The sequence below is a fragment of the Dryobates pubescens genome, chromosome 27 (genome assembly GCF_014839835.1).
Source record: "Dryobates pubescens isolate bDryPub1 chromosome 27, bDryPub1.pri, whole genome shotgun sequence".
Classification (NCBI taxonomy): domain Eukaryota; kingdom Metazoa; phylum Chordata; class Aves; order Piciformes; family Picidae; genus Dryobates; species Dryobates pubescens.
Window position 1 is genome coordinate 1,500,840 of NC_071638.1, and position 23,464 is coordinate 1,524,303.

General features: G+C 47.2%; 1 protein-coding gene across 5 annotated transcripts in view; it reads left to right on the plus strand.

Annotated features, from left to right (window-relative positions):
• MPPED1 (metallophosphoesterase domain containing 1) overlaps positions 1-3,718 on the plus strand; it is a 76,115-nt gene extending 72,397 nt beyond the window's left edge. For all 5 annotated transcript variants that reach the window (XM_054173873.1, XM_054173874.1, XM_054173872.1 and 2 more), the window contains one exon: positions 1,438-3,718. In XM_054173873.1, the coding sequence (XP_054029848.1) occupies positions 1,438-1,556 (119 nt within the window). In that variant the 3' untranslated portion in view covers positions 1,557-3,718. The remainder of the gene's footprint in view (positions 1-1,437) is intronic.
• The last annotated feature ends 19,746 nt before the right edge of the window (positions 3,719-23,464 follow it).

The window sequence follows — 23,464 nt, forward strand, 5'->3', positions numbered from 1 at the left end:
TCCAGCCTAAACTTCCCCTGCTGCAGCTTGAGACTGCTTAAATAGTAAGCTCCATGTGCAATCCTGAGTGACACTGTGTTCACAGTAAGCCATGTGAGACAGACAGTAAGTCCTGGCTGGGTGCTGTCTGGTCTTTGGGTCTCTCCTTTGGCTGAACACACCAGAATAGTTCAAGGGCTTACTCTTCACTTTGGGAAACAGCATTTTGGTGTATCAATGCTGGCATTTTGACTTGCTGCAGATTTAGTTCTGGAATTGTTTGGTTTGGGTGTCTAACAGACATGTAGTTAAATGTCATCAGATCTAGTAAATGCTTCTTTGCCACCGGGGAGACATACAGAAGGATGCTTTCTCCAATGGAAATGTTGTAGTGTCTTTGGGTGTCAGAGAATGCATTCATAAAGACTTCTTTTTCTCTGCCTAGACTAGCATTTAGTGTTTTGCCATCAGATTTGGTGGAAATCGGTCAACAAGTTCAAACACACAGAGAGAAGACAAATCCCACCCAGGTGCACATGCACGCATACTCCCCTTAGCCAAGCAGTGCTTTTTCTTCACCGGTCGCTTAACAGATGTACAACACAGATAGAAAAGAAGGTGCAAAGATGAAAATTGCTCAGAGTTTGCTACACTGATGACTGCCAATCATCAGAATGTTGGGGTTTTTTCCCAGTGCTGCAGTTACCTAAGCCCTATCTTCTCATCCTTTCCCAAACTGAGAAAGTTCCAGGAAAAAACCACAACAAACAACAAAGGCATCGCGGGGAGAAATAGCTTTCTATGGAGGTTTGTGAGCTGGCTACCAGAGGTCATAGCAACTGGCTAGCAAGGGGCCCTTTTTGTTTTCTTACACAGTTTGAAAGATGGCAAAAAGATGGTATTAATTCAGGAGACCTTTATGTTTTGCATTAAAACTGTGTAATAGATGTGGTGCTTGTAGGACTTATAAGCCCTACGAGGAGAGGCTGAGGGAGCTGGGGTTGCTTAGCCTGGAGAAGAGGAGACTCAGGGGTGACCTTATTACTCTCTACAACTACCTGAAGGGAGGTTGTAGACGGATGGATGTTAGTCTCTTCTCCCAGGCGGCCACTACCAGAACAAGAGGACACAGTCTCAGGCTGCACCAGGGGAGGTTTAGGTTGGATGTTAGGAAAAAGTTCTATACAGAAAGAGTGATTGCCCATTGGAATGGGCTGCCTGGGGAGGTGGTGGAGTCACCATCATTGGAGATGTTCAGGAGGAGACTTGATGGGGTGCTTGGTGCCATGGTTTAGTTGATTAGGTGGTGTTGGATTGGTTGATGGGTTGTACGTGATGATCTTGAAGGTCTCTTCCAACCTGGTTTATTCTGTGTATTCTATGTATTCTATTCTATGTATTCATGGCGTGTGCTGAAGGTGAACGGTGAGAGTGACCAGAGTTTTTCTTTCTCCATAGGTTACGGCGTCATGGCTGATGGAACTACTACCTATGTGAATGCATCTGTGTGCACTGTGAATTACCAGCCTCTTAATCCACCTATAGTTATTGACTTGCCTACTCCAAGGAACACATGATTATTATGAGGATTTGAAGTTGTCCCCAACACATTAGCAAATTTGTATTGCTGGCTGAGAAACCCAATAGGGACCCATTCAACAACACAAAAAGCAAAGAACCTTGGTTTTGCCCTGCTAGCTCTCCACAGATAAATTTTGAGTGACGAAAGTGGATGAGGAACGAAGACATTTTCGTGCCAGAAACAGAATAAAGACTTTAACATTTCACCATTACAATATTTGTGAACACAACAAAGTGAATGCATTCCACATACATACACATAGATGTATCTCAAGTAGGGACTTTTGTATATACCATGTGTTATATTGGACTTATTAAAAGAGCAATGTTTTTCCACAGGAGTGTTCCTTTAAGAAAGTTTGCAGTTTAAACGGGAGTGTTTAGACTAGGTTTCCCTCGATTCATGTTTCCTTGTGAGCTCTTGGTACGAGAAAAATGATGGTAAAGATGCTTTCCCTTAATTAACATGGCAACTATAAAAGGTGGTGCAGAAATGACCAGTCACGGGAGGAAAGGTATTACTTCAAGTCCTCCAGGTCTAAGTCTTTGCATCTATTCAGAACCAGTGCAACAGAGGCCCTAATTCACTGTACTGAAATGAAGTTTTACTACATCTGGCATTACAGATGGTAAGGGAAATGGTGCATATTGCTGGCGTGCTGTAAACAGCTCAACATTCAAGAAGGGAGACTGTGTTAAGTGCAGTATAAACTCAGGAATTTGTAACCTGGCCTTGCTCTTGGAAAAAAAAAACACAAGGATGACATTTCCCTTAAAAACACAAACAAACCAAACCACCACCACCACAACCCCAACAATGCACATACAAAACAAACAAAACACACAAACCCAACCCAGCCAACCAAACAAGACCCAAACACAACCAAACAACTCTGTTTTCACAGGGTAGGGCGATGTGTAATTGTATGTAAAAAGCAAAACACTCACCCACCCAGTGTTCTGTAATGGTATTTTAAATGAAACCCACGGGGAGTACATGTTTAAAACCTCTTAATGGGACATGCAGCCAGTGGTGGGATTGCTGGTTTGAATTTGGCCCCAGTCAGTAGGGATTAAACTTCATCGTGGTCATTGGGCAGCATTAAGGAGCCCAAGTTGAAGGGATCATCCCAAGGTGGAGTTTGGGTGTTCACTTTTGGGTAGCTGTGTAATTATGTAAGAGTGGTGAGTAACAAGTACACACCAATGGGTATGGGGCAGGGGTCACCTCACAGAACCTGTCATTGCTCTTTACCCACTCATGAATGCTGCTGGGGGAGGCTCAAGACAAAGTCGTTAACTGAGTTGAAATCCATCTGTCATGTTGCATGTGAAGCCAGGCAAAGCAGGAGACATGTTAGGAAGTGGTTGAGATGGCCAGCTGCCAAGGTGCTGCCCATGTGGCTTTCCTGCAGGTTAACAGAGGTGTTGAAGCTGCTGGGATTTCAGTCCCATGCTAGGCGGATTCTTGAGAATTGGTTACAAACCCACCAAGAAAAAAAAATGTCTTTCCAGTGTGCTCTACAAAAGTTGGGTTTCTGCCTTGAGCTAGCAAAAAATCTCTGTGCTCAGAGGCAACTCTTTGCCTAGATGGAGAGAACTGAACTGCTGTATTCTGACTGTAGATGTCCTGAATTTGGAGCTGACAGCATCTAGGCATGAATCCTGTTCACACACCTTGGGCAGATCATTGTGCAGGGTTGTTTACAGGCCTGTGCATAGCCCACATCTGCACACATGAATTGGATAATGGTGTATGTCACTTTTTTTGCCTGTAACATGGGTGTAAATGTGAGCTTCACGTGGCAGCTGAGTGTACCTGATGTGCATACACAGCTTAATATACCTGTGTGGCAAAGCTAGGCCATGTCAGCCTCGACTCGAAGCAAGGTGGGCAGAATCATTGCATTCCACTTGCTTGCCATGGGCAGCAGCTCATCTGAGCCCAGTAGCCAGCATGCCGTGGGCCCGCTACAAACCACCACAGCAGCAGAGAAAAGGACAAGTCTCAAGTCCATCCTTTCTTGGAAGCTGTTGGGTGACTGGAAGCGCCACATTTTCCTGAAATGAAGCCCAAAATGATTGGTGATGTCTGCAGCTGGGGGCTGGGGTGAACAGTTCCCAAGCACGTGAGCAGCCTGCCACAGATTCACGTGGTGCCGCTCCCGTCAAAACTCGCAGGGTAGGGATCGCAGGGTCAGCTCCCAGACCATCAAGGATTGAACTTCAGAGGTGAATATGAACTCCCACCATGACTGAGAAGATGAAGCAATAGGACATACTTGGAATAAAAGTGTCTTGGCTAGTCACAACTCAAGTGGTCTGCAACAAGTGTGGCAGGAAGTTGGCTGTATCTTAAAAGTCTGAAATGTTTACATTCGCTCGTGGCACTGAGATGTTAAGTTAGGAGGAAGAGGTCCTTTGATTAGCCTCCACACAATTTCTAGGTTGGCCATAAACTGGTCTCTTAAAAATGATTTTTTTCTTTCCCTAAGTTATCTTCAAAATATTGTGTATTTTTATGTGGAAAGGTTACAAAAAAAAAAATCAGCTGTTACTTCTCAAGAATATCATTTAAAAGTACTCAAGGTATGAAAGCTTAAAGATTATTTAATCCTTTTGGCATAACTTGATTGTGGTTGTAATTTTTGGTCAAGCATGTTAGACAAATAAAGTCTTGGAAAAAAAAACCAAACAAAATAAAAAAAGACCTCTTTGTGTCCACCTCAGACACTCAGCTCCATGGGGGAAAGACTGCCTGGCTTTTCTAAGTGTAGGAGCCAGCCTGTGGAACAGAGCCACGAGAATGATTAGGGGACTTGAGCATCCCGCCTGTGGAGAGAGAATGAGATGCAGGTGGCTAGTGGAGGGGGCCAAGCTCCTTTCGGCGGTGCACAAGGAACAACAGCTACAAGCTTGAACACAGAAGATTTAAACTTAACATGAGGATGAACTTCTTTACAGTGAGGGTGATGGAGCACTGGGACAGGCTGCCCAGAGAGGTTGTGGAGTTTCCTTCTCTGGAGACTTCAAAACCCACCTGGATGCATTCTTGTGCAGACTACCCTAAGTGATCCTGCTTTGGCAGGGGGGTTGGACTCAATGATTTCTGGAGGTCCCTTCCAATGTCTAATGTACTGTGATACTGTTGATTAAAGTTGTCATTGTGAAGGGTTGTGGATCAGCTGGCAGAGGGGCTGGGAGAGATGGGCAGAAGTTGCCCTGCTCCATTTGCTAGCTTCAGACTTCCACATCTCCTGTAGGAGGCACCGAGTTGAAAATTTGGGTTGCAGAGGGGAAAACAGCAGCTGGTGCCAGTAACCCAATGCATTATTTTGGTGGGGGAATATGGCAGATGCACCTGTGAGTCAGGGCAAAACTAACAGAGCTGTGGAGCACTTGGAACTGGGATGCCATCCTTAGGGAACAGGCAGCAGTCAAGGGAAGTATGGTTTGTGGTCCAAGTTGGGGACATGAGCCTTGCAGAGTGGGAGATGTTATTGAGGCTTCTTTCCTCAAACTTGATGTACCTCTCATTGGAGAGGCCATGAAAATGAAGGTTTCCACAAATGTGGTTTTGCAGTTGTTGCCTCTTTAGGTTCAGGGATGCTCTCTCAAGTAATTTCCTGCCCCACCTCCCCACTGCTGACCTTCACTGATGGCTCCTGAAGCTATCTCCCACAACGTTCGTTCCCATCCCCATACACAATTATTACCGAGGTTCATTTCAGTTCTTTTTGATGGTGAATAGGAGAGAGATCACTGCATGACAATAAAATAAAAATACAGTATTATTTTTACCTCTTTCAGTCACATATGGCTGAGGATGGGAATTTTTGTCTTGGCTACAAGGAACAAGCAGGCTGGGACTTGGCACCCGTTTGAGCAGCTGCCTTTTCTCAGGCAGCCCCCACCCACTGCAGCAGCACTCCAGCCTGGGGAGCTGGGTTTAGGCTTTCAGATGGTGATACTTGGTAGCCTGAAGTGAGAGTCTCCAAAACTATGATGGGCTTCAAGGAGGTTGCTGCAGGGAGTGAGACTGGTGGCAGCAGCATGTCAGGCTGATCCTGTCAAGTGCTCCACCAGGAAGGAAGGAGAGAAGGCGAAACCCCCTGTCCCTGGGTGGTGTTTGGGGACAAAGAAAGTGGGAAGGTCCTCTAGCCTTGCTGGCAGGAGGCAGCCAGAAAGAATAAGAACTTAATTTGCCCTCTCCAGTTGCTGACTGCTGCCAATAGCCAAAGTAAATGCTTCAGAAGAAGGAGGAACAAGACATTCCTTAGAAGGCAATTTTTGGAGTAATCTGCCCATGGGGATCTTTGTCCCTCTCCCATTTATTCTTGTTTATGTGAGAATTTATCTCTTAAGAGCCCATATTATTGCTCACTGCTAATGTAACTCACATACAGTAAATGTAACTGCAAATGTTCTTGCTTTCAGGTACATTCCTGTCCCTTTCTTGCAAGTCTGCCTCTGTGATTTGAGCCTTATTATGGAGCAGTGAGCTCCCCAGGTGATTATGCACAGTGCATTAGAACAACAGGATTTTGCTTATCCTTGTGTGTGTGCTGCCATTCAGGTTTATTGACTGTCCCTTTGTTCTCTTTTTATGTGAGAAGTGTAAATAGGAGTACTGATATGTACCTTCCTTCTACCATTCATTACTTTGTATACTGCCATTATGGTGCTTTTTACTCAGTTCATCTAGAAATTAAAATCATTTCAGTTCTACCTAGAGTCTATTTCAAACTCTTTCCCATCTCAGAAACACTCCCCTCCTCTTTCTGACACATCCTTTGAGAGGGGGAGAGAAGCAGTGATGCCAGAAGAGGACCTCCTTTTCCTTCCTATCTGAGTGTTTGGACACTGCTTTCTCAGCTGATCTTCATCCATTTCTGTTAGTTTAGGGTTTGGGGGGGGTAATAGTATATATGTGAAAGACCCAGAGGAGGACTGGGGTGAGCTGCCCGTGGCCCTGGCTGGGTTTTCTCAAGAGGTGGCAGCTGATCTGGATTCACCAGATGTTCACAATCATCACCCTCTTCCTCCCAGGGAGCCCTACCCAGGCTGTGTCCTGGAAGGGTCATTTTTGTAGAATCATCAGGCTTGGAAGTCCAATTGTTTTCTCACACTCTGGCCCATTTCTCTGGCCTTGGTGGTGCCTTTGCCACCCCCAGTCAGGCTTTGCTGTTGGGGACACCTTCTCTGCTATGTGTGATGAGGAGCCCCAGGGCTGATGTTGTTTCCAGGCAGAGCTGGGATTGATGTGACATTTGCTGAGTCCTCATTTTGCTTTTGGGGGTTTTTGTTTCCTGGTTAGTGGCTCACCCATGGCCCTTCTTTTCCTCTCACAAGCAGCTCTTTCACAAAAGTCTTTATCAAAACCTTTGCAAAAGTCCATACCAATTATACCTGAGACATCTTTACTTGCCAGGAGTTTGATTTAGCAAACCCTTTTGAACAGATTAAAGAGGCAGGCTTTTCATGTCCACAAACTGCTTGGCTTTGTTTCCCCACCCAGGTAAGTGTATTCCCCTGCTAGATCAGGATGGGCTAAAAGTGATCAGAGTAATTAACCTGCCACTGGGCCAGCGCACCACATGGCCTTGCACTACTGCCATGTGGTCTCATTCAGTGCAATCCAGGGCTGGTTAGTGGACAACTGTCTTTTGGGGATGCAAATTCCCACCACCAGTGAAGAGGCCATTTGTGATCCTCATAGCACAGCTGCTTCTTCCCTGGATTTTCCCAGGGAGAACCAGCAGCATGGTGAAGGTTGCGAGGTTGTGCTGCCAGCTCTCAGTGTGCCTTGGGGGAGAGTGAGCCAGCCATAGGAAACAGAGACCCAGACAGGTCTAGGTCTGACATTTTGCTTGCTCTTATTACAATTTCCTTGTAATGCTTCCTGGTTTTTGGATGAGATGAGCAGCCTGGGGAGAGCCAGATGGAAAAATGCTCGATGCTATAAACACACAGCAATGGTTTATGATAGTGTTGAACTTCCAAATCAGGGTAGGGAAAAATGCTTGGTCACATCAGTTGAGCTATCCACTACCCAGCAGAGTCCAGAGAGAGGTGAAGGTGAAGCATCCCTTCCACCAGCTCAGCCCCAGCTCCATTTTCCTCAGTGTAGTTAAGAGCCTGGCTGTGGGGGCCAGGGCTGGTGCAGCTCCCTCACCAAGTGCAAACTGGGAATATTAGAGGCTATTTGGGTTGGTGTTTTGAAATTTTCCACAGGTAGAGGCCATCAGACATGGCCTGTCGTTTCGGGTTTCCATTTCAGAGTGCTGCCCCTCCACCAAGACAAGGGGACTGGAAGAAGTGATAGTTGGGTTCCATCACAGAACCCAACCCCTCACAGCACTGCACCTTGCCTCTGATCTGCTAATGGAGGGCTTTGTGCAGACAGGAGGATGTTCATCTGTGCTGTCTGATACTCTGCCCTGGCAGGCTGCCTCTGCAGCTACAGTGGGAAACTCCACAGGCACCTGCAGACTTCACCTCCTACCATAATGACCTAGGCTGAATTTTCTAGAAATAATGAACTTACACAGGGTAAAGAAATTTCAGTGGGCAGTTAATCTGATATTTATGTTTCTTTTCCTGTTTTACAAGACTTTTTCCTGGTGCAGCCATTCTGGCTGCATCTGTTACCTGATACTTTAAAACAAGTGGAGAGCTGCTTCACGTGAATGTGTGTTGGCTTTCTTTTTTAATTCACCAGCTACCATATGTGTCATCATATCAACAGAGCCAAGTGCCAGGCCCTGTGCTTGGGTCCCCAAGCAATGCTTCGGGCTTGGGGAAGTGTGGCTGGAAAGCTGGCAGAAACGGGGCTGGGGGTCCTATTAGACAAGCATAGGAATAGGAGCTAGCAGTGAGCCCAGGTAGCCAAGAAAGCCAATGGCATCCTGGCTGGGATTAGAAATGCTGTGTCCAGCAGGAGTAAGGAGGTGATTTCCCCCTTGTACTTCGCTCTAGGGAGGCCACACATTGAGTACTGTGGCCAGTTTTGGACACCTCAACACAAGAGAGGTGCTGGAGTGAGAGCAGAGGAGGGCAACGAAGCTGGGGAAGGGCCTGGAGAATAAATCTGATGAGGATGCACTGAGGGAGCTGGGGCTGTTTGGTTTGAAAAAGAGGAGGCTGAGGGGAGACCTCATTGCTCTCTACAACCGCCTGGAAGGAAGTTGTGGAGAGGTTGGTGCTTGTTTCTTCTCACAGGTGATTAGAGATAGAACAAGAGGGAATGGCCTCAAACTGCACCAGGGCAGGTTTAGACTGGACATTAGGAAAAAGTTTTCCCAGCAAGAGTGGTCAGGCATTAGAATGTGCTGCCCAGGGAGGTGATTGAGTTACCAACCCTGGATGTGTTCAAAGCTCATTGGGATGTGGTGCTTGGGGATATGGTTTAGAGGTGAACCTTGTGGAGTAGGGTTATTGGTTGGACTGGGTGACCCTGAGGGTCTTTTCCAACCTGAATGATTCTGTGATTCTGTGGTCTCTTAAACACATAGGAAAATTTGCATCTAAAGTGTGGGACTTTCTCTGCCAAGTGCCCAGGGTTGGGTAGACCAGAGGGCAAAAGGGTGCAGCTGACTTTGCTGGTGAGGAAAGGGTCCTTCCACCCATCCTTGAGCACCGGCCAGTGCAGCAGAGATGCCTGGCTTTCCTGGATCCTGGGCATGCTTTGTTAGAGCAGCTCCTTTCAAGTCACTGAAAAAAAATTAAGAAATCCTTCACTACAAGAATAAAAGCACAAAGAACAACAGGGGCAGGAGAGGAATGCTTCATCAAAAGTTTAAAGCTGCTGTTATCTGTTAGAAACAACAAAAGGAACTCAAAGCTGGAAGAGGGAAAGCAACAAAATGTATGAAAGTGAATGACTTGAACGCAGCTCTCAGAAGTGATGGTGATGTTTTGTGCTCCCTATTGGCTGAATTTCTGCTTCTGAGTGAGAAAGCAGAGTGTCCTTTAAGGAAGAATGTTGTCTCAGTGGTCTCCACATGGGTGCTATTGAGAGAGGCTGTGTTCAGCAATCGTGCTGTTGGCCTAACAAATCATAAGGAACTCACAGCCCACGTGCAGAGGTGAAACAGGAAGGTGGTAGATGGTTTGGTGGGTGGTGGTGGTGGTTGTTGTTGTTTAGTAAAAGAAAGAAACAAACAAAAAAAGGCTGGCTTTATTCTGTAAAAGTTCACCATGGATGTAAAAGGCAGTGAAATCTGTTGACTCACTGAGTGGCTTCACAGCAACTTCTCCTTTCTTGTGTATTCGGCTACTGAGGATTGCAGAGCTGTTCCCACAAGAAGAGGGTTCTGATAGCAGTGAGAGTGCAAAGCTGAGCTGAATCCATGCAAGACACTGCCAGAAGCCCAAGGGTCACTGAAACTAGAAACCCGCTTACTCTGTGAGGAACTAAATGACCCAAGTGTGATGTCTAAGTTGTTCAGGTTGGAGCACCTCTGGCAAGTATCCAGCCCAACCTCCCACTCGAAGCATGTGCAGCTGGATGGTTTGCTCAGGGCTTCTCCAGCCGCATTCTGCGTATCTCCAAAGTCAGAGAGCTCAGTGCTCTTCTGGGCCTCTGTGCCAGTGTTTGACCATCCTCATGAGTAGAAGGGAAAGCTCATGCCCTGAGTTTCCAAGGGAAACCGCTTGTGCTGCTCCCCATCCCCAGTGCTCCCCAGTCTGTGTGGCTACACAATGATGTCCTTCCTGGTAGCTGGCCCAGATCTGGCACATGGCCTCCAGGCAGCTGCCACATCCATCTGGCTGCCCCAGCTACTCCAAAACGCCAAGTGCAATGGGAACCAAAGCAAAACCCTGGAGCCTACTGTTTTCTCTCTGCCACTCTAGCGTCTTCAGTCTGCCAGAATTTCTGAGATCAGTTTTCTGATGAAAAGGCTACTTCTAGGAGAAACAACACCTACTCCAGGTCTCATCTTGATGGACAAGAATGGCTTCACAGAGCATGGATGCTGAAGTATCAGCAGCTATCACTTTGATTGCAAACACTGCGTGAACAGAAACCAAGGATGTAGGACAAGTCAGAAAACCCCTTTGTCCTTTGAAAGAGTGATTTCCCAAAGCCACCTACCAACACATCAGTCAGAAGAAAATACATTTAAGCAGGAAGATATATGTCTGGTACTTGGGAGCATTTTAATCAAGTTTGCCAAGGAACAGTCACAGAATTCAGAAAGACCCAAACCAGTTTGAAAAAAACCCCAACCCACCCTGGTTCTGATGGCAAAAAGAAAGCACACCAAACTTGGGAGAAATTTGTGTTAAAAGATGACACAGAAAACAAATCATAGAATGGTCTGGGTTAGAAGGACCTGCAAAGGTCATCTAGTCCAACCCCCTCTGCAGTAAGCAGGGGCATCCTCAACTACATCAGGCTGCCCAGAGCCCTATCGAGCCTCACCTTGAATATGGCCAGAGGTGGGGCCCCATGCACCTTCCCAGGCAACCTGTTCCAGTATTCCACTACTCTTTTGGTGAAGACCTTGTTTCTAATATCCAATCTAAATCTCCTCTAGTGTGCAGCCATTACCCCTTGTCCTGTCACTGCAGGCCTTTGTAAAACAGCCTCTCCCCATCCTTCCTGTAGGCCCCCTTCAGGTCCTGAATGCTGCTGTTAGGTCTCCCTGGAGCCTCCTTTTCTTCAGGCTGAACAACCCCAGCTCCCTCAGCCTGTCCTCATAGCAGAGGTGCTCCAACCCCCCGATCATTGTCATGGCCCTCTGTTCTGTGCACAGAGAGTATCAGTGTCTTGAAATGGTAACAAAAGGACTTCAAAAGCAGATGGGAATGGGAGATGCAACAACATTATTATTAACAAGTTTAAGGCTTTGAAATTAGTATCTTTGCTTTCTGCAGACACAATGCCCAGGTGGTGGTGGGGACACCACACCTTGTTGGTGACTTCTAAGCTTAGCAGCCCTTGCCTGGCATGTTAAACAGCACTTTCCAAAGTTTATTTTGTCAGAACTTTGCACCTGAGAAGTTTGCTGAGGAGCTTTTTTGAGTGCTAACAATGAATTTGCAGACACCTTAGGACAGGAGACAAATCTGAGTAGTCCAGAGAGTGCTGAAGTTGTGGCAGTAGTTTTAAACAGAGAAAGAGAATGGCCAAAGTGAGAGAGCATTAGCCTGACTTTGATCCCTATAAAACAACAGTGATGGGATTGATTGTGTAAGGCTTGAGTAATAAAGAATCAAAAGAGGCTAATAAAATTAAATGCTAATCAGGGTGGGTTTAAGTAAAATGGAGCTTCTCAAACTAATCTGATATCTTTTTATGAGATCACAAATCTGGATGACAAATGAAATAGTGTTAAGGTAATAGACTTCTGTAAGGCACATGACTTGGCACCGAGGCCTGATATTTTGGGGAGGAAACAGGAATGATATAATTTTGACAGGGCATACACTAAATGAATTAAACCCCACTTAACTGATGTAATTAAATGAGGAATCATCTTCAGGAGGCTATATGTTTTGTAGGGTCCTCCAGGTAATGCCTCATGTCTTGACATGATTTAACTGGTAGATCTTGACGGGGAAACTTGCTTCCTCCTCCCCCTCAAAGTTGTACTGAAACATTTTTATAGATGCAACAAGTCCTGGCCTGGAGGGGACGCTGCCTAGGACTGATCACTCTGCTCTGCATTTTTCAGAAGATGAGGTGCAGCAAATTGGGCTGTGTTTCAGTATGGCCAAATATGCTGTCATAGCCCTAAACACAAGGACATGGACCAGAGTGACTTTGCCTCAGGTAGAAGACCTCTAAACCAAAAAGCACTTGGCTATGGGTCTGGCTGGCAGACAGTGCCCAGTATGCCCAGGCTCTGCCATGGCAAGATCAAAAGCAGCAGCTGAGTGCTTGAAGCCAGCAGAAGGTCCTCCACATTTGGCATCCCTATAGCTGAAATGTGAAAACATCCCAGGTCAGACATCTCCAACTCGAGCATGGTTTTGCTAGAAGTTGAAACTGACACCAGGAGGACCTGTGGAGATGGGAAAAAGACTGGAAAATTTGCTCTGAGAGGTGAAAATCTGGGAGGCTCACCCTGTCTGGATGAAAAAAAAAAGAGGTTCAGGATGATTTCACCCTGACCTTTGGGTAACTGCAGGGTGCACGAGCTGGAAGCTCATGTGATTGAGCCAGTTCTTTGCAACTGGCAATTTTAAATTCAAGGTTATAAATTTTGTCTGTACAGTTCTGAACAATAATTGGTTATGGGAGTTCCATTAATTACAAACAATCAAACAGCCATGTGATCAGCTTCAGCTGAACCATCTTGGGTTCTGGCTCCAGCCCTGCCTGATTTACGGGAAATCCTGCACAACGACCAGCGGTCAGGGTGCTTCCGTCCCTGCCATCTCACTAGGATTGTGCAAACCACTGGCACTAAGAAAAACACTCCTTTATCCAGACATGTCATTTCATACCCTGGAAGGCAATTAAAATGCAAATTAAAAATGTTAATTAGAACTGTTTCAACGTCTATTCTAATGCACAAGATGGGAATTCTGTACAGTGCGCTGAGAAAGACGCATTGTTCCTCAGGCAAAAACCTCCCGCCACTCACGCTCCGCAGTGAGCAGAAAGAGCTGCTGTGTTTTGAAAACCAGAAGAACAAAAAAACCCAAAACACACAGACTCACCAAAAAAAGGAAAAGAAAGCACTGAGGTCTGATCCTGATCTCAGATGCTGAGATAAATTCACCAAATTCAGGGGAGCGCCGGCGTGCTGTGGATTGGATGAGATGAGAATCAAGCCCTTACACTGAAAGAAGGTACCAAAGGACATCCACCTCAGAATGAAATGTGTAGTGCACTATTTTACTGGGTTTGGCTGAGCTGGACTTAGTTCTTCCCATAGCATTTTCATAGTGCTGTGTTTTGTAATGGTAGCTGGGTGTTAACAACACATCACTGTTGTAGCTGCTGCTGAGCAGCGCTCACACAGCACCCAGGCTGCGCTTTTGCAACATTCCTTCTCCCAGCTGTAGGCTGAGGGATGGGCAAGATTTTGGGAGGCCACTTTGGCCAGCTGACCCAAAGTGACCAAAGGGATATTCCATACCATACATCAGCTTAGATATAAAAGCTAAGTGGAAGTGTGTCTGTGTGTGTGGCACTCATAAAAGGTATTTGTCCTCCAGAGCAACAGCTACATGTATTGAAGCCCTGCTTCCTGGGAAGCAGCTGGACATCATCTGCTGATGGGAAGTAGAGAAGTGTTTGCTCTTGCTTCTGCACACAGCCTTTGCTTTCACTTTTGCCCCATTAATCTCCTATCTTGACCCCTATATTTTACCTCTCCCCCAGCCATTTAAGGAGGGGAAGGACAGAGCAGCTTTGGTGGGCATCTGGCCCCCAGCCAGGGCCAAACCACCACAACTGTTCCTACTGTTTCTTTCTCCATTTTATGTAGAATTGCAGCCAGTTTATGTGTAGTGATAAAGACAGACACTAAATAATATGAGGCTCAAAAGCACTGGATGGCAGCTTGGGGATGACCTGGTTTGAGTGAGGACTCAGGAAGGAAAGAGAAGGCTGTGCTGTGGTGCTCAGCCCCCATGGCTTTGGCCTCACAGCACCAGAAACAATTTGCATCACGGCAGCTGCTCTATAAATACACCCTGGGAAGTCTCCCTTCTGCATTAAATGTGCAGTTGCTTCACTAAAGCTCATCCAAATCCACCCTAAAAGACAACTTTCTTCCCTTTCCTACTTAAAATCTACCTGCCTCGATGCTGAGATCTGGATGTGCCCATAGCTGTGATGAGCTTGTGTTTGCAGCTCTCTGTGCAGCTTGTTACACCTGCTTATTTGAAGACGATGATCTTTGTGTTCCGGCCGAGACTTCCTGCCAAGCAGAATTTTGGGGAGCTGTGGGGCTATCATATTTGCATATTTCAAGCACTGACATCATGCAAGATTCTTTTGATTACTCTTTACACAGCATAATAATGCCTCTTCCGTTGCCTGACAGCCTTTAGCAAAGCAAAATTCAAACCCAGACCAAAATTATTTATTAGGAAGTGGAGTTTTTAAAACGTTTAAAATTTGGTTTTCGTTTTCCCCTGCTTGGAGCACCCCTTGCTGCTCCTGACCTGCTGCATAACAGCCAGACAAAACCAGGAGTTTTGCAGAGATACAGACACTTCATGCAGCAATGCCTTAATCACACGAGAAGTTTGAAGAAGTTTGATTATTTTTCTCCTGGAGCTCATTCTATTTCTAGAATTGCCTTGCAAGCTTTATGCCAGCTGCCAACGTGGAAGGTGGCCCATATGAATCTCTTCCTTCTTCTCTTTCTCTTCTGTCCCTTTGCCTAGCCTCAGCCCACTCTCTGCCTTTGCCTACTTCTTCATCCTTTGGGAACAGAGAGACTATTTCTGCTCTTGCAGACTCAACACCAAGCTCTAGGACAGAAAAAGCTGGTGGAAAGTCTGCAAACCTCTTCCTTCCCTCCTCTCGCTGATTCCCGTCTCTCATTTCCCTTGTCCTGCCTCCTCACACTTCTAGCAAACAGCCTTTGTGTGATGTCTTTCCACCCTGCTCCTAAAGCTGTCTTTTGGAGCTGCCCCCTCCCCCAAACCCAGCCTTTCTGCTGCTTTGGCACTAGCAGCAGGCTGGCCTCAGGGCAAGGATTGGAAGAGGCCAAGGAGCTCAGGTGGGCTTCGGGATGTGCTAATGAGCAGCACATGTTACTGTTGAGACTCCATATTTACAGGGGCTTCCACAAGAGAAAAACCTGAGAAGAAAGATGGGGGAGAAAGAAAAGCCTGGAGCAGACACTATCCCTTCTTCTACAGTTTGCTTCTGCACGAAATTCACTTGTTGTAGAGGCATATTTATGTCCTATTTTAATTGCCTGGAAGCCGTGTGATGCCGGCGGGTGTGAGCATTCCTGCAGTGCAGGGTCATAATGGCTGGTGCTAGTGGTGACCTGGTCCCCCTGGACAGGCTGTGGCTCTGAGGGCCTTCTCCACACATTGGTGGCCAGTATTTCTTTCTGAGCAGGCAGCAGATGTAATTTGTCTGTGGCAAGCTGGAGACACCTGCTCACCAACCCCCTTTTAGAGGTGCCATGCATGAGCAGCTGCTTTGCTGAGGAAAACAGCAACAAGAGAAACTTGGAGGTGAAGGTGAGGAAACAAGAGGGGTCTGGTGGGTGAGTGGCCTGGTGGTGATGTAAGGCTCCTGTGCAGCTGCAGATTCGTTAGTGACTTGAGTTGCCTTCAATTAACTTATTCTCTGGAGTGAAGGAATTGAGACGTACAACAATGTGGAAACAGTGCTGAAGGAGCCTTTCGCCTTTAGCTTTGGCACATCTTGCCTCCAGCTCAGAAAAGGCACACAAGGACTTGCAGGAACTGCAGCAGAGAAAGGCTGAGGCTAGAGGAAGGGGCTGGCAGTGCTCTAACAGGGAGCAGGTAGTTGTCCACAACTGGATCCATGTCTGCTGTTCTCCAGGCTTTGCAGGAGAGACTGCTGGAGGTGGACCTCTCCCCTTGATTATAGGCTATGGTTGGCCTCTCTTCATGCCTCATGGGATTCCTGACAGCATTAGTCACAGAATCATTAGGGTTGGAAAAGACCTCTAAGATCAAGTCCAACTGTCACTTGTGATTAGCCCAGGCAAATTCTTGATGCTCATCCACTGCAAAGCCAAGTGGGAGGGCTGAGCTTGCAGCCAGAAGGCCATGCTGGGCCATGCTCCCAGGTGTGAGGGCCAACACCCGTGCAAGACCCTAAGGGAAGGGAAGTGAGAGACCTTCCTTTTTTCTCTCCTGAGCCCAGAAGAGATACATCTGGAGAGAAGAGACAGTGATAGCTCCCTTGCAGCGTGATGGCCGGCAAAGGACAGGGAGGAGTCTGTCACCTGCTGCTGCTGTGTTTTGGTGGCAGCAGATGCAGCCTCCCAGGGAGTGCTGGCAGAGACCTATGCTGCCAAAATCCCTCTGAGGTCTTGTGCTCCTCCTCTCCCACCCAAAGCAGCAGTCTGTGCTGCTGCCCCTGGGGACAACATAGCAAATCTGCCAGGAGTAGGAAGGGGATTGTTGTCCTCCACTCGGACATGACACTTCTGAGACCTGCATTGATGTTTTTATTATCATAACCTCCTTGGCATTGCTGCAGCCATACTACGACTACTACTACTAATAATAACAATAATAATAATGAAAAACCAGGTTGGAAGAGACCTTCTGGATCATCATGTCCAACCCCTCAACCAATCCAGCCCACCTGAACAACTAATCCATGGCACCAAGCACCCCATCAGGTCTCCTCCTGAACACCTTCAATGATGGTGACTCCACCACCTCCCCAGGCAGCCCATTCCAATGGGCAATCACTCTCTCTGTGTAGAACTTCTTCCTAACATCCAGCCTAAACCTCCCCTGGTGCAGCCTGACACTGTGTCCTCTTGTTCTGGTGCTGGTTGCCTGGGAGAAGAGACCAACCTCTGCCTGTCTACTACCTCCCTTCAGGTAGTTGTAGAGAGCAATAAGGTCACCCTTGAGTCTCCTCTTCTCCAGGCTAAGCAACCCCAGCTCCCTCAGCCTCTCCTCATAGGGCTTGTGCTCCAAACCCCTCACCAACTTTGTTGCCCTTCTCTGGACTTGTTCCAGCAAGTCAACCTCCTTCCTAAACTGAGGGGCCCAGAACTGGACACAGAACTCAAGGTGTGGCCTAACCAGTGCAGTGTACAGGGGCAGAATGACCTCCCTGCTCCTGCTGGCCACACTGTTCCTGATGCAGGCCAGGCTGCCATTGGCCCTCTTGGCTGCCTGGGCACACTGCAGGCTCATGTTCACCCTACCATCAACCAGCACCCCCAGGCCCTCTCTGCCTGGCTGCTCTCAGCCACTCTGACCCCAGCCTGTAGCACTGCATGGGGTTGCTGTGGCCAATGTGCAGAACCTGGCACTTGGATGTGTTCAATCTCCTGCCCTTGGACTCTGCCCATCTATGTATATTTATGTACAGCAGTGAGGGACCATTCCCCTGGGATAATGCTCAATCCCACTGATATTATCAGCCTCACACTGGAAACACAGGGGAGCTCTGCCAGCCTCTCCTGGCTGTGTGGCTGACCCTCGATTAGAAGGAGCACCTATGAAAAAAAAAAAGCAGCAAAGCCCTTCTGTAGAAGAACATTTACCCATCCAGCAGCTGGGGATTGTGATACAAAGATTTACCTTGGTCATTTCAAAATGCTGGCAGCTGAAATTTGGTCTGGCCTTTTTATTTGGTTGGTTTGTGGGTTTTGTTTGTTTCTCTGGGGTTTTTCTGAGGTTGGATAAACAGTTGGTAAGTGCCACTTCTCCCTTTAAGAACTCACTGATAAAACCAGCAGGATTTGATTGGTTTCTGTATCAAAAATATTGGTTTTTCATCCCTTTGGAGTTGTTGGATTTGATACTCTTGCCAGTTGAGCAAATAAAAACTCTTCTGGCAGGATGTGTCAGGCAACACGGAGAAATTCATCCCCTCGCCTCCCCTGAAGGTGGTGAATGCCTTGGAAAGGGTGGAACAATGAACACAAGCTTTGCCTTCCTCCATGAGACATGGCAGCTGTGCTCTTTGTTAGAAAACATCACAGGGATGTCTTGTTGTATTTGATATAAAACTGGACCCAATTATCAAACAGGAGATGTCAAAAAAACCACCCCACACCCAAACCAAATGAAAAAACAAACCAAACACAACACCCCCAAACCCACCCAGCCCAAACAAACCAAACCTGAGCAAACAGAGACTAACAAAGCACACCCCCCTGCCCCCAAAACAAACCTCCCACCAGATAGCACTACTGTTGTGAATATGCCCTCAGAAAATGAGCAGCAGATACACCAACGGGAATATATGTTAAATTGATTTACAAACTCTGTAAGGGGGTATTTACAGTCACCCTTCACAGGGTTAGTGAAGCTATCTTTACAGAATGTTTGTGTGTGGGCACTTGAATCAAACCATTCACAGAACTTAGAATCCAAACGAATTCAGAAAGCGGCAGGGAGGGGTTGGTCGGTGACCGGCAACCCTCCACCCGCAGCAATCCAAACGCTACCTTAACTGGAAACTCTATAGAGAAAGGCTTGGCTTACAAGCTGAGGACTTCGTGAGGTCTCCCCTTGTGATAGAATGGGATGTACATCCTGATTGGTTTTGTCCATCTGATTAGTTTTGTCCATAAAACCTTACTCTGTGTGTATGGGCGTGCCCACGGGGCAGGACCGGGGCTGTCATCTGAGGAGCCGCTGGGGGGGACTGCTGATCTTCGTCGCTGCGACCAGCGGGAGGCGAGGCGGGGGAGACCTGGAAGAGACTGGGTGCACATGCGCAGAGTAGAGCCACGAAGTTTTGAGAAGGAGGGCGTCAATCAAAGGAGGAAAAATTATAAAGGGGGACGGGAACTCGTGTTAAGCGCGGCAGTTGGCGGAGCGGAGACTCCCCTGTCGCCCAGCGCTGTGTTTGCTCCTGCCTCGTTACTTAATAAATTGCCAAAATTTTCTATTCGGTGATGTATTGTGTTTAATACAATTCTATAACACCCTTAATAATGTTTATGGTCCAGAAACGTGGCACGGATGTGCCGTAAGACGGAGACAGGAAGTGGCGCCGGCCACGTGGCTGCACCGCGTGGCTGCTGCTCCTCCCAGCACACAAAGGGCTCCCGCTCGAGGGGGGCTGTGGCAGGTCAGCGACGCTGGCTCACACGGGCTGCTGGCGCTCCTCCTGCAGCAAGGGATCGCGCAGTGGTTGATCCCACCGGGTACTGTCCACGGCACTGCACGCAGCAGGGTGACGGTGGCAAAGGAGCGTGAGGCCTCTTGGGGCACTGGCTTGAGTCTGGGGCAAGGTGAACCACAGCAGCACTGGCAGGCACACACTCACAGGCTCCAACAGGACGTGGGGGGGCTCATTTACCAAACGACCCCTATTTACCATTTGCCCCAGGGAATACTGGCCCAATGAGCAGTCTGTTGCTAATGCAAGGTTAACCAATGGACTAACACCTACCAAATACGGTGTAAGTATATGCCATACCCAGGCTGTTTACCTGGACTCAGTGGCGCCAGGGTACCCCCTGTTGCCCCCAGAAAGGAGAGGGAAACAAAAAGAGGGTTAACACTCAGAGGAGTATGTTCCAGAAATGTTTGGGGCACAATCCTGACCATAAGCATCCTTCACTACAACTACTCAATTATCACTGTACAATGAAATCCACTCTTTGAAAAATAATTAAGGTTCTTCTTAGAAACTTAGGTATTTCGAATAGCCATTAATTCTTTAATTAATATGAATGATTAATTCAGTACTTGAACTGTATGAAATAACAACAGACATTAAAGCAGGCATGTTGCACCTGACTGGGGAGGCAGAAAGAAGTTTCCATTAAGGAGTGGAGCAGGCAGAGGCTTCACACCAATTACAAGGATAAAATGAAACAAAAATAGGCTAATTGGATCTTAAATGGGGCTAAACTGGATCCCTCCTGGGCTCAGCTCAGCTGCACAGTTGCCTATTGCAGTTTGAGGTGCCCTCTGACACTGGTGGAGCCATCCCTGTGGGGCTGGCCGGTTGTTAACACAGGATGCACAAGGGTGGCCAGGAGGGAGCAGCTAAGCTGTGCCTGTCCTCGGGCAAGTGAGCAAGGAGCAGGCTGTTTGACTCACTTGCTGATACATGTATCTATATTCTTAAACCCACCATTTCCTACTAATGGAACTAGGGATTTTTGTATTGATTTTATATGGGAGAATGTCCTTAAATAATGGTGGTTTCAGTCTCCTCTGTTAATAAAATAAGCAGCAATTTCAGGCACTCACAGATACCCATCAGTTTGAGGGGAAAACTCCAGCAAGTATTTTTTATGTTACTGTTTCAAATGCATCCAATCTAAAATATAATTATTTTGTAAAGTATGCATTACAAACAAATCTTGTAAGCTGTAAAAGATATAGGGAAGTCATTGTGCCCCTCTACTCTGCATTGGTTAGGCCACACCTTGAGTCCTGTGTCCAGTTAGGAACTGGCTGGAGGGCCGAGCCCAGAGAGTGGTGGTGAATGGTGCCACAGCCAGCTGGCAGCCAGGCACCAGTGGTGTGCCCCAGGGATCAGTGCTGGGCCCCATCCTCTTTAACATCGTCATTGATGATCTGGATGAGGGGGTTGAGTCAGTCATCAGCAAGTTTGCAGATGACACCAAGTTGGGAGCAGATGTTGGTCAGTTAGAGGGTGGAAAGGCTCTGCAGAGGGACCTCGACTGACTGGACAGATGGGCAGAGTCCAACAGGATGGCATTCAACAAGTCCAAGTGCCAGGGGCTGCACTTTGGCCACAACCCCATGCAGAGCTACAGGCTGGGGTCAGAGTGGCTGGAGAGTTGCCAAACAGAGAGGGACCTGGGGGTGCTGATTGACACCCGCCTAAACATGAGCCAGCAGTGTGCCCAGGTGGCCAAGAAGGCCAACGGCATCCTGGCCTGCATTAGGAATAGTGTGGCCAGCAGGAGCAGGGAGGTCATTGTGCCCCTGGACTCTGCATTGGTTAGGCCACACCTTGAGTCCTGTGTCCAGTTCTGGGCCCCTCAGTTTAAGAAGGACATCGAGACACTTGAAGGTGTCCAGAGAAGGGCAACAAGGCTGGGGAGAGGCCTTGAGCACAGCCCTGTGAGGAGAGGCTGAGGGAGCTGGGGTTGTTTAGCCTGGAGAAGAGGAGACTCAGAGACCTTATTCCTCTCTACAGCTACCTGAAGGGAGGTTGCAGCCAGGCAGAGGTAGGTCTCTTCTCCCAGGCAGCCAGCACCAGAACAAGAGGACACAGTCTCAAGCTGTGCCAGGGGAGGTTCAGACTGGATGTTAGGAGGAAGTTCTACACAGAGAGAGTGATTGCCCATTGGAATGGGCTGCCCGTGGAGGTGGTGGAGTCACCATCACTGGGGGTGTTCAGGAGGAGCTTTGATGGGGTGCTTGGTTGCATGGTTTAGTTGATTAGATGGTGTTGGATGATAGGTTGGATGTGATGATCTTGAAGGTCTCTTCCAACCTGGTCTATTCTATTCTATTCTATTCTATTCTATTCTATTCTATTCTATTCTATTCTATTCTATTCTATTCTATTCTATTCCATTCCATTCCATTCCATTCCATTCCATTCCATTCCATTCCATTCCATTCCATTCTATTCTATTTCCCTGCAGTGAAGAAGCAACTGCTGACTGGAAAAGTTGCTTTTTCTCTAAGATGTGCTGAAGGGTGTAGGACAGTTTTCATCGGTGTGATGTCCCCAAACAGCTGGCATCTACTCAGATTTCAGTGGCCGGCCCATGTTAGCATGTCTTTGACAATACACATATGGCACTCCACGTGAAGGAGAAAGATGCAGTGAGAAATAGGATGATTTCTTCTAATAAGGAAAGCTCATGTATTAAAAATAATACATTTGGAAAACGACAACTGAGGAAATTCAATATTATGTCTCACAAACCTTTCTCTGAAGTTAAGAGCATGTGATTAATAACATGCATAACATTAAGAAAAGAATTTCCTTTGAATGAATTGCTTTTGGAGACATCTTAGGAAACATTATTTTGACAATGCTAATTGTTGTCTTTTTTCTCTTCAGAAGAATGGATTATTCAAAATTAATTCCCTCGCTGCGCAGATTTAATCCACAAGACAAGACCAATGTCAGAACTGTAAAGCATCTCGAGCTTCCTAATGAATAGATACCACAAAGCCATGCTCAGTTATTTAATAAATTAATAGAATGTTTAAATTATAAACCAGTCCCTGTCTTTATCTGCAGTTGCCTGCATTTGACCTAATCCTGCTGTACAAATGCAGAGGGACAATCGTTATTGGATGTTTTTGAAGACAAGGTTCTACCATTGTATTCCAAAATGTTGAGTAATACCTCTTCAGTTAGATCAGTCCTGTACTCATGGTGTTGATCTCTTAGAGGGTAGGAGAGCTCTGCAGAGGGACCTGGACAGGCTGGACAGATGGGCAGAGTCCAAGGGCATGAGATTGAACACATCCAAGTGCCAGGTTCTGCACATTGGCCACAGCAACCCCATGCAGTGCTACAGGCTGGGGTCAGAGTGGCTGGAGAGCAGCCAGGCAGAGAGGGACCTATGCAGAAAGGGACCTAGGGGTACTGGTTGATAGTAGGCTGAACATGAGCCTACAGCTTGCCCAGGCACCCAAAAAGGCCAATGGCATCCTGGCCTACAGGAAAAGTGTGGCCAGCAGGAGCAGGGAAGTCATTGTGCCCCTGTACTCAGCACTGGTTAGGCCACACCTTGAGCACTGTGTCCAGTCCTGGGCCCCTGAGGTAGTGAGAAAGTCCAATTCTCCGCCCCACCCCACCCCCCCCCCCCCCCCCAAACCACAGCTAGCTCAGTCGGAGAAGCAAATGGAAAAGGCTGTGTTTTTACAAGCAGAATGACATGCAATCAATAGATACAAAATACACAGTATTGGCAGGAGATACAAAAAGATACAGGAAAGAAGGTGACACACAAACTCCCTCCGGAGGAGAATCCCCCTCTGGGTCCTCCCTAAAACCCCTTTCCCCCCTTCCTCCCTTTTCCCAAATAGGATTAAAGAGAGAAAATTGATATTAAGGGAAATTTTGTTAGTTCAAAGCAGATGTTAAGGGGGGGGAAAAAAAAAGTTAGTTTCTTATCTCATTAGTCCAAGGTCAGCACCGCCAAGAGCAGAAGAAAGAAAGCAACTGCCCAGGCTGGCTGAACAGACTGAACTCCAACTAAGTTCTTAAAGCTACATTCCTACTGATCTACCAATGAAATCCATTTAGAATTATCTTTGTTTTCCTTTTTACACCAAAACATTCAGCTAGAGTACTCAG